Below are 11,628 nucleotides of genomic sequence, written 5' to 3'. Positions count from 1 at the left end.
ATTTTTGAGCTCCTAGTAAAGGGTCATAAAGCCACACCTTTAATTTGATCATTACTCACAGGCTTTTTCACTTTGACCGTCTTTTGTGATTGGAGAGACTGGATGTGAGAAAGCTTTTCTTTCCCAACCTAGCAAGTCATAGGCCTTCTGTAGTTCTTCTAAATTCTGGGAAATCAGTCAATTCCTTCTATAGGTCAGCCCTTTCTTGCTAACCCTCATGATACTCAACAGTGAGTAACCAGCGTTATGTCTGGGTATTGCCTTAGCCAAACACTTTCCGTTTTCTATTTCTGTTTCTATTTCTGGGTAATCACAGGCAACAGTGGGCCAATTACTTCACTACAACGTAACACGAGTCATCATTTTTTCTGCTCCACTAACAATTTCCTCACCCCTCTCCCTCCGTATTTTAGCCTTTTCTTAGGACATTACCTAACTCCTGATGCCAATTTCTGGAACAGTTATCTGTTGTTGTAATCATGTTGCATGGCAATTCACGTTAATCATGACAACATAAAATAACAAGCATTTATTTAGCCTATGAGCCTAAGCCTAAGTCTAGCTCAGCTGGGGACTGATTGATTTTTTTTTTTTTTTGCCTGCCCTGACCAGTGATTGAACCCAGGCCCCAGCAATGTAAGCACAGAGTCCTAAGCACTGGACAGACAGAATTCCCAGGACCTAAAAAAAAAAGAAATCCAAGGACTGACTGGTCTTATATGACCACTTTCCTCAGCCCCAAATTGTCTTCCACCATCCAGCAAGCTGGTCCAGGGTTGTTCTCATGGTCGAGACAGGAGTCCAGGAGAGAATAGAAGAAAGAAATGCTTCTTGAAGCCCAGTCTCGAGACTTACACACCATCATTTCTGCCTCATCCTACTGGTCGAAGCAAGTCACAAGGCCAGCTCAGATTCAAGGAATAGAGAAAAACAATTCACCTTCTGATGAGAAGAGCTGCAAACTCCTATCACAATGGGTGTAGGAAACAGAGAGGATGGAGAATGGGGGTTACTTTTACAATTACTCTAGCACAGTAACAATCTTGGGGAAAGAGACAAGGCTTGTAACATCATGTTTAGGTCTCACTGCAGCGCTAAGTAGCTCAGGAGAGACAGGCAAATATGGAAAAGCCCTTTAGACAAAGAGGCACCTATATCTACCATTTCAGTTCAGTTCAGTCGCTCAGTCATGTTCGACTCTTTGCGACCCCATGGACTGCAGCACATCAGGTCTCCCTGTCCGTCACCAACTCCTGGAGTTTACTCAAACTCATGTCCATTGAGTCAGTGATGCCATCCAACCATCCTCTGTCATCCCCTTCTCCTCCTGCCTTCGATCTTTCCCAGCATCAGGGTCTTTTCCAATCAGTCAGTTCTTTGCATCAGGTGGCCAAAGTATTGGAGTTTCAGTTTCAGCATCAGTCCTTCCAATGAATATTCAGGACTGAGTTCCTTTGGGATGGACTGGTTGGATCTCCTTGCTGTTTAAGGGACTTTCAAGAGTCTTCGCAAACACCACACTTCAAAAGCATCAATTCTTCTGCGGTCAGTTTTCTTCACAGTCCAACTCTCACATCCATACATGACCACTGGAAAAACCATAGCTTTGACTAGATGGAACTTTGTTGGCAAAGTAATGTCTCTGCTTTTTAATATGCTGTCTAGGTTGGTCATATCTACCATTAAGTCAGTTCAAGCCCATCTAGTGAGCAGAAGATGTAAGGCCTAGGATAATCAGAGGTAATAAGGATGTAAGAATGGGACTTCCTCGGAAGTCCAGTTGATAAGAGTCTGCCTGCCAATCCAGGAGACCTGGGTTGGGAAGATCCCCTGGAGAAGGGAAAAGCTACCCACTCCAGTATTTTGGCCTGGAGAATTCCATGGACTGTATAGCTTGTGGGGTCGCAAAGAGTCGGACATGACTGAGTTACATTCTTCTCCTTTCTTTCTGTCAATGCAGAGGACACAGGTTCGATCCCTGGTCCAGGAAGATTCCACATGCCTTGGAGCAACTAAGCCTGAGTACTGCAACTACTGAAGTCCATGCACATAAAGCCTGTGCTCCGCAACAAGAGAAGCCACCTCAATGAAAAACCTATGCACTGCAACTAGAGAAAGCCTGCACACAGTAATGAAGACCCAGTGCAGCCACAAATAAATAAAATTTTAATTTTTTTAAATAGCCTTTGGGGAAAAACAGATGCAAGAAGGACGTTATGATTCCCCCAATTATGTAAGCCAAGTGCATATTCTGAGTTGTGGTTTCATTCCATATCCATAAAAGTACAGATTTAATTTTGAGGTTAAAGGATAATGGGTATTTATCCTTTAAAGGATATCTTTGGTCAGAGGAAGGACAAATTTCCCACCAGTGCTATTTATCACAGACTTTACAGCCTTTGGGAAAAGCAGATCCTGTCTCTTTCTTTATAAGCTCTCTTATTTTTCCTGTAAAGAATATATCAGCGTGGAGCCCCTGATATCAGCTCCCTTGATTGTTTAGTCTGAAGCATGACTGAAGTAAAAGAAGAAGTAAAGTTGCTCAGTCGTGTCCAACTCTTTGCGACCCCACGGACTGTAGCCTACCAGGCTCCTCCCATGGGATTTCCCAGGCAAGAGTACTGGAGTGGGTTGCCATTTCCTTCTCCAGAGGATCTTCCCCACCCAGGGATCGAACCCGGGTCTCCCGCATTGTAGACAGACACTTAACCATCTGAGCCACCAGGAAAGCATGACTGAAATTGTCCTCAAATGATTCTGAAACACTGGTAGTGAGTCAGAGACAAGGATGCTGCAGCCACTACACAGGAGAAATACTGGGAGCAATAGCTAACCTGGAATCTACCTGAAATGTTTGCTTTCATCTCCCCCACATGAGCATTTTTGTTCAACACATCATAATTGGGGGGGTCGTTTTAGATTTTGGGGGGCCGCACTACACACCTACACTCTCGGCAGTGAGATCAGAGTCCTAACCACTGAACTGCCACGGAATTCCCAATACACCATAATTTTATTTATGTGTTTGCCTGCCCTAGGTCTTTGCTGCCGTGCACAGGCTTTCTGTAGTTGCAGCGATCGGGTTACTCTTCATTGTAGCGCACAGGCTTCTCACTGCAGTGGCTTCTCTCGTTGAGGAGCACAGGCTTTAGGCTCACGGGCTTCAGTAGTTGTGGCTCTCAGGTTTAGTTGCTCTGTGGCATGAGGGATCTTCCAAGACCAGGGATGGCACCCATGTCCTCTGCATTGACAGGTGGATTCTAATCCGCTGTACCACCAGGGAAGACCCAAGTAAACCATGATTTTGTTTAGAGCTATTCCTATCCCATCTAAGTCTGAAAATTCTTTTATTAAATATTTGTGATTTTCCAGGCAGCCTGAGGGTGGCAGCAATGGACCTTAGGTCTCCAAACTAGCCTGGGCACCTTAAAGGAGCCACACACTTAAGAGACTGCAGAGATGTGGGGGAAGTTGTGTTTGAAGCAACACAGGCTGGATGTTGTGTTTTATCAAAGTAGGGCTTAGGGAAATAAAAATTCAACTTTATGATATGCAGATGAGACCTAATGCCTCAAAAAAATAATGGTAATGAACGTGTAACTATGGAGAAAATGATCTATTTATAATTACAATGAAAAACATAGGTGAATCATAAAAATAATGTGTGAAAGAAACCAGACACGAGAGTATATAAACTTCAAAAAAAAAAAAAAAAGCAAAATTAAGGAATGCACCCCCAGGTAGTAAACCAAAAAGAAAAGCAAGAAAATGATTACCATTACCACTACCATACCATCAGTATAGTAGCTACCCCCGGGTAGAAAGTGATAAGAAGGGAGGAAGGATTCTGGGATACTAGAAATAATTCCTTGACCCGAGTGGTGGTCATACGGACTTTCACTTTGCGATAAGTCATTCGGTATATTTTGTATATTTATATTATTTTGGATATTTTTTATATTTTGTATATTTATATTTTGTATATTTTTTTCTGCACGGTATGTTGTACAAAAAGAAGGTTTAGAGGACTTTCCTGGCGGCGCACACCTTCATGGATCACAGTCTTGTCGTGGTGAAAATACTTGCCGAACTCAATGAAGCTATGAGCCATGCCGTGCAGGGCCACCCAAGACAGGTCATAGTGAAGAGTTCTGACAAAAGGCGGTCCGCTGGAGGAGGGAATGGCAAACCCCTTGAGTATTCTTGCCTGGAGAATCCCATGGACAGAGGAGCCTGGCGGGCTACAGTCCATAGGGTCGCAAAGAGTGGGACACACGACTGAAGCGACTTAACACACCGCCCTCAGACGTTCTGGGTAAGATTTCAGGCGTGTTGGCTTTTCCAGCCGCTAGGTGGCACCTGGCAGGTTGCAGTCGCGCGGGCATGACGCATGCGCAGTGCTCAATTTCAGCAGCACACCCTACTCTCGTGCACCTGGGTTTGCACACACAGCGTGGACCAGTGTGCACAGCGCTCACGCAAGCGCAGTTACGTGCACTTACGTGCACATCGCTAACCGCGTTGTGCCGTTATCCCAGTATTTGTGGGAGCGGCCGAGCTGACCCCGCGATCCGGGATGTCCGAGCTGCCCGCGGGCCAAGGTGTCCCACGGGCGGGCGCAGCAAATGACAACGGCTACGTCCGGCAGGAGGAGGTAGGCGGCAGGAGGCGGGAGCCGGCCCCCGCGCAGCCTGTAGAGGCCAGGGACCGTCCGATGGCGGCGGCCGGAGAAGGTCCGATGGCTTCACCCGAGGAAGGTCCAGTGCCGGAGGCCAGGGAAGGTCCGATGGCGGTGTCCAGAGAAGGCCTGGGGGCAGCGGCCAGGGAAGCCCGGATGGCAGAGGTCGCCCGATTGTTGGCGGAGCCAGCGGAGGAAGAGGGTCCCGAAGGCAGACTCCGGTCCAGGCCCGGGAACGGCCCAGGCCTGGCTGCGTTGCCATATCTCCGCCTCCGTCACCCACTTGGCGTTTTAGGAATTAATTACCAGCAGTTCCTCCGCCACTATCTGGAACACTACCCGATTGCTCCTGGCCGAATTCAGGAGCTTGAAGGACGCCGCAGGAGATTTGTGGAAGCCTGCAGAGCCAGGGAAGCGGCGTTTGACGCCGAATATCAGCGGAATCCACAGAGGATGGATTTTGATATTTTAACATTTAGTATAACTCTGACTGCATCTGAAATTATCAATCCTCTGATAGAAGAACTTGGTTGTGATAAATTTATCAGTAGAGAATAGTTTAATGATGCAACTACTTTCAGAAGAACCTCTGCCTTCAAGACAATGTTATATACCACTCCTGTAACTTGATTTTGCAAGGTACGTGAGAATAAGGCAAAGCACAGCTGGGGGGGAAAAGGAAGCTTATCAAGAAAAACTCAGAAGAAATGGAAAAAAGGTCAAAACCTTATGACTCTTCTAACTTCCTTTGAGTTTGTGGTTAATCCAGATTCTTTTCCCTGCCTTGTGGAAATGTCTTTTTTCAAATTGCTTCACTGAAGTGAAGAATGGTTTTCTAAAATTGAGACTTGCTGAAGAAAAACTGCCAATAGAACCCATGGTGATGAAAGAAATCATCAAATAGCAGTGATAGGAATAGGAATTCCTGTAAGACTGGAAGGCCGTGGAGAGAACTGGAAATTTGTCAGTTCTGATAATTCCTCTTGAGTTTTCTTCATGTCAGTTTCAATAGAAGTTTTTAGTGTAAGATTGGTTTTGTGTTTTATGAGGCATTTCAAAGGACAAGCAAAGTCAATGCTGCATATATTAGATAAACTGTGTATTCAAGAATACCTGAAATTTCTGGATTTTTTTTCTTTTTTAGTACCTTTTTGGTAAATATTTATAAGCCCCCCAGATATAAAATGCACAATGAAAAGTCTTCTATCTCTGTTCCCCCCTCCACCCAGTGCTTAGTACAATTCCCATCTGTAGCCACACTACTTCCGTCTTTCCAGTTTCCCTATATATACACAAGTAAATGCAAAGCTGGGTGGTTTTTTGGTTTTGCTTTCTTCATTACGGAAGTTGGCAAATTATATTTATTGATTTATGCATTGTATTTTCAGTAAGAACTTAAGGATCATTCCAAACCACTGTATTTCCTCATTCTTTTTTAGAGGTGTATTTCATTCCATTCTGTGGTTATGTTGTAATTTACATAACCAGGAACATACTGATGGGCATTTAGATTTTTTTCCCATCATTTTCTATTGGCCAAAAAAATAAAAAGCTGTAATAGTTAATCTTGTCTGCATATCTCATAGCATGGGCACAAATACAGTATTACTCTGATTCTAAATGCAGTTTTCATATATTGACATCTCTGAAATTGAGGTCTATCTTACATTTGATGGTGAATACAGCATTTTCATAAAAATAATGGCACATCTTAGATTCTTTATTAAATAGAATATCTGTAGTACGTGCGTGCATGCTAAGTCGCTTCAATCATGTCCAACTCTGTGCAACCCTATGGACTGTATGTAGCCTGCTGGGCTCCTCTGTCCATGGGATTCTCCAGGCAAGAATACTGGAGTGGCTTGCCATGCCCTCCTCCAGAAGATCTTCCCAACCCAGGGATTGAACCTGCGTCAAACCTGTGTCTCTTACATCTCCTGCATTGGCAGGCGGGTTCTTTACCACTAGCACCACCTGGGAAACTCTCTGTAGTAAGTTCGTAGGATTTCCAGAAGTGAGAATTCTGAGCTGAATGCACACATTTGAAAGTTTACAGATATTGCGGTGTTGCCTTCCATCCTTGTTGTACCACTTTGCGCTCCCACCAGCAATTGCTGGTGCTCGGTATTCTCCCTATAGCCTCACCAACAGTGTTATCAAATGTCTGAATTTTGCCAATCTAGAAAGTTGAAAAATGGCATGAGTTTTAATTTGCTTTTCTCTCATTTGACTCGCATATATTCCCTTTTCTGTGAACTATCTGTTCATATCTTGTATGTATGTAATTTTATTTATTAATTTATTTTTGGCTGTGCTGGGCCTTCACTTGCTGTGTGGGCTTTCTCTGGTTGCAGACAGCAGGAGCTACTCTGCGGTTGCAGTGCCTGGTCTTCTTATTGTGGTGGCTTCTCTTGTTGAGGTGCTTGGGCTCTCAGGCTTGCGGGCTTCAGTAGATGTGGTGTGTGGGCTTAGGGGTTGCAGATCCCAGGCTCTAGAGCACAGGCTGAATAGTTGAGGCGCACAGGCTTAGTTGCTCCAAGACCTTTGGAATCTTCCCAGATCAGGGATTGAGCCTGTGTTTCCTGTATTGGCAGGCAGATTCTTTACCACTGAGCCACCAGGGAAGCCCCTGTTCATATCTTTTCTCTGTTTCTCTCCTGAATCATTTTGTCCTTTCTTTATCGATTGTGCTAACTACTAATGACATAGTGAGATGAGATATGATAATAGATTATAATGAGTTATGGATATTTTTTCCTCTTGTCATTTGTCTTACATTTTCCTGAAAGCCTTTTGGCATGGAGATTTTTGCTTTTGTTTCCTCTTTTCTCTTAAACCTGCCAGATTTGGGGAATTCCTTATCAGTCCAGTGCCGGGGTATGGGTTTGATCCCTAGTGGGGAAACAAAGATTCTGCAAGCTTCCAGGCATGGCCATAAAAAAAAAAGAGAAAAACCTGCAAGATTCTGAATCTCAAGGTTTTCTTGGTATGTATGTATGTGTATGGTTTCATTATTCATATTTGAATCTTTGAACTATATGGAATTTATCCTGATGTACATACAGTATGAAGTAACGATCCAATTTTCTTTTTTAGATGGCTACCTGGCTGCCCCAACACCAGTTACTAACTAGCCCAGCTTTTCCCTACTAACTTTGTTTAAAGATGCTTCTTCATCATATACTAAACTGTAGCTTAAATTTTCTGATTCATTTTACATGTAATGGTAATGGTCTTTGTCACTAAGTTCTGTCCCACTCTCTGTGACCCCAGGGATTGTAGCCCACCAGGCTTCTCTGTCCATGAAGTTTCCCAGGCAAGAATACTGGAGTGGGTTGCCATTTCCTTCTTCAGGGGATCTTCCCAATCCAAGGATCAAACCCACATCTCCTGCACTGACAGGTGGATACTTGCTGCTGAACCACCAGGGAAGCCCATCTCATTATCCTCCATTTTCAGAGTGTTCTGGTTATTTTTGTTTATGTTTATTACTATATCAACCTCAAAGTCAGCTTACCTTATTTCAAACAAAGTTCTTTATTAGAATCACATTACATTTAATAGATCTGGAATAACTGCTATTTCTAACATATCCAAATGATTTGTTTTTCCATTTTTTAAAAATTGAACTTTATTTACTTCTTTATTTTTGGCTGCACTGGGTCTTCGTGGCTTTGTGCAGGCTTTTCTCTAGTTACAGCGAGCAGGGGTCACTCCTCTTCGGTGGGGTGCACAGGCTTCTCAGTGCGGTGGCTTCTCTTGTTGTGGAGCACAGGCTCTGGGCTCACAAGCTCAGTAGTTGTGGCTCATGGGCTTAGTTGCTCTGCTACATGTGGAATTTGCCCCATCGTGTCTCTTGCATTGGCAGGCAGATTTTTATCCACAGCGCCACCCGGAAGTTAGTCCTGTTTTTCCATTTGTTAAAAACTTTCTTTGTATCCTCCAGAAGAGTATTAATGTTTGTCCTTAAACGAAAGTTCCTAAAGTAGGTCTTTCATTGGATCTAATCATTTATTTGTCGGTATTTTATCTTTTATGGTTTTTCTATAGTAAATGAGGATTATCTGTGTTAGATTTCCTTCCTTTTTTAGTATTTATTTGGCTGTGCCAGGTCTTATCTGCAGCAGCAGCATCTTTAGTTGCGGCATGCAGGCTCTTAGTTGTAGCATCTGGGATCTAGTTCCCTGACCAGGGCTCGAACCTGGGCCCCTTGCATTGGGAACTCAGAGTCTTAGCCACTGGAGTACCAGGGAAGTCCCTGTGTTATATTTCCTAAAAGCTTGCCCATATATTTGAAAATAATTCATTACTGCGTGTTTCTTTGATAGCCTGTTAACATACTGAATTCTCTGACTGTTTTACCATAGTTTTTCATTAGAATCTCCTGGATTGGGGAACATGTTATACGCAAATAGTGACAGTATTGCCTTCTTATAATCTTCATACCGCTGACTTCTTTCTCTTTGTTAGTTGCTTGGCTAGTACTTTCTAATGTAAAATAATATGAACGATAGTGAAACATCCCAGATTTTGTCAGAGGCTTGTTTTTTTTGACTGTGCTCAGTCTCCATTGCTGTGCAGGCTTTTCTCTAGTTGCAGAGAGTGGGGGCTCCTCTCCAGTTGTGGTGCTCGGGCTTCTCACTGAGGCTTTTTGCAGCTCCCAGGCTCTAGAGCTTGGGCTCAGTAGCTGGGGCTCAGGGGGTTAGTTGCCCCTCGGCATACGGGATTTGGGGATTTTCCTGTATCAGGGATCTAATTCATGTCTCCTGCATTGGTGGGTGAATTCTTTACCACTGAGCCACCAGGGAAGCCCTCAAAGGCCTTCTCATAATCTATGAAGGTATTATATTTCTATCTACCACCATGATTGCGTTCTTGCAATTCTTGCATTCTTCAAATGATCCTTATTTACAAATGAAGTATAATCCCCCCCTTTTTTTTTGGTCCTGCCCAAGCGGTTGGCAGGATCTTAATTCCCCAAACTGGGGAACAGTTCCCTGAACAGGGCTCAGCAGTGAAAGTGCCAAGTCCTAACCACTAGACTACCAGGGAATTCCCTTGGCCACATTTTAGATTCCATTTCTATGAGACCTGCATGCACAGAAACTAAATTTTGTTTCTTTTTCTCCTGTTAATCTGTCTTGTGTTAATTTTACTAATAGTCCAGCCACAAGACCTCAGGACGGATGCAGGGGGAAATTTCCCCTTCCCTACCAGTTCCTTCATACCTTTCCAATCAAATCCACTCTCACAACAGACCCTTTCACTTTGGTAGACTTGACTGAAAATCTGGTGGCAGGGGTGGGGGAGACAGTCACAGGGCTGGGGTCACCCCATGGAGGACAGTCCTCCCCACCTGGCTGGCTCCTTTCAACTTCTCCGTACCTCAACCCTTTTCCCCCTCTCTCCTCTCCCCCTTTCATCTCAGGAGCAAAATCAAGTCCTCTTTTTGTCTCTCAAAGCATTTTAACTTTTGCCCGGACAATTTAAGAGGTAGTGCCACCATGGACAGTGACTTGACACCAACTCCCCAGGTCAAGGACACAGGGCTCAGTTACAGACACAGCTGTAAGTTCAGGGACGCCAGGCCTCTCCCACTGCTGACCAGCTGGCTTCAAGCTCAAGGGTTCTCACTACCATTCAAGTTCAATAATGTGCTAAGGTGACTCACGGAACTCAGGAAAGCACCATAGTTATGATTAGTTTCATGACAGCCAAGGATACAAATCATAACCCCAGCTAAAAGGAAGAGATGAGTAGGGCCAGCTCTGGGAGGGTTTCCCAAATGTGACATTATTGCCATCCTCAGGGATGCATCATCCTGCCAACACATCCATGGATGAAAACATGCAGTGAAAGTGAAAGTAATTTAGTCGTGTCTGACTCTGCGACCCCATGGACTATACAGTCCATGGAATTCTCCAGGCCAGAATACTGGAGTGGGTAGCCTTTCCCTTCTCCAGAAGATCTTCCCAACCCAGGGACAGAACCCAGGTCTCCCACATTGCAGGTGGAATCTTTACCAGCTAAGCCACAAGGGAAGCCCAACAATACTGGAGTGGGTAGCCTATCCCTTCTCCAGGAGATCTTCCTGACCCAGGAATCGAACCAGGGTCTCCTGAATTGCAGGTGGATTGTTTACCAACTAAGACATGATGGAAGCCTGAAAACATGCAGAGTATTTACCAACCAGGGAAGCTCACTGAGCCCTGAACACGTTAGTCGCTCAGTAACATCCGACTTTTAGCATCTCCATGGACTGTAACCCCCCAGGCTCCTCTGTCCATGGAATTCTCTAGGCAAGAAAACTGGAATGGGTAGCCATTCCATTCTCCAGGAGATCTTCCTGATCCAGGGATTGAACCCAGGTCTCCTGTATTGTAGATTGAACCCAGGTCTCCTGTATTGTAGGCTCAGACTTAAATTGCAAGGTTCAAACTCCCTAAAACTCAGAGGTGGCCCAAACCTCTCCCCACCTGAGTAACAAAGACAATCCTATTATAGCAGGGACAGCTGCTAGCAGGCACGCATTACTGTTACCAGGCAACCATTACCGTTACCTGGCAACCATTATCGCCATACTGCTTGCTAGCTCGGAGGTTAGAGGCCTGCTTTGGCCAGTGATCCTGCAGTTGGAGGTTCTCCTGTGGAGACTGAGGTAAGAAGTGGATCACAACCTTCTCCCAGGGGCCCTCCTGACTCTCCAGCCTCGGGCTGGAGGGTGAGCTGAGAGGCCGAGGGAACAGCCTGGGGCTGTGTCCAACAGGACTCCAGGGGCCTCACCAAGGCCACGCACTGGCAGGGCCCAGGCCTTGAGGCAGCAGTGAGCCTCGTCTATCCTGGCCCCTGTGACCTAATGGCACTGGCAGCCAGCATGGGTCACAGTCTGCAGGACCGGGCCCCTGTTTGGGCAGCCTGAAGTCTGAAGGCCTGTTAAATCCTGGGCACCC

The 11,628-nt window shown here is 45.1% G+C and overlaps 1 protein-coding gene across 1 annotated transcript; it reads left to right on the top strand.

The window, feature by feature from the left end:
* Window positions 1–4,408: 4,408 nt before the first annotated feature.
* EID2 (EP300 interacting inhibitor of differentiation 2) lies at window positions 4,409–6,243 on the top strand. The gene has a single exon (XM_006068647.4). It carries the CDS (start codon window positions 4,577–4,579, stop codon window positions 5,234–5,236), a length of 660 nt encoding a protein of 219 aa, XP_006068709.2. The 5' UTR covers window positions 4,409–4,576; the 3' UTR covers window positions 5,237–6,243.
* Window positions 6,244–11,628: the final 5,385 nt, after the last annotated feature.

The sequence above is a fragment of the Bubalus bubalis genome, chromosome 18 (assembly GCF_019923935.1).
Source record: "Bubalus bubalis isolate 160015118507 breed Murrah chromosome 18, NDDB_SH_1, whole genome shotgun sequence".
NCBI classification, from domain to species: Eukaryota; Metazoa; Chordata; class Mammalia; order Artiodactyla; family Bovidae; genus Bubalus; species Bubalus bubalis.
The sequence above is the reverse complement of the archived record's forward strand: the minus strand, read 5'-3'. Positions and strand labels throughout refer to the sequence as shown.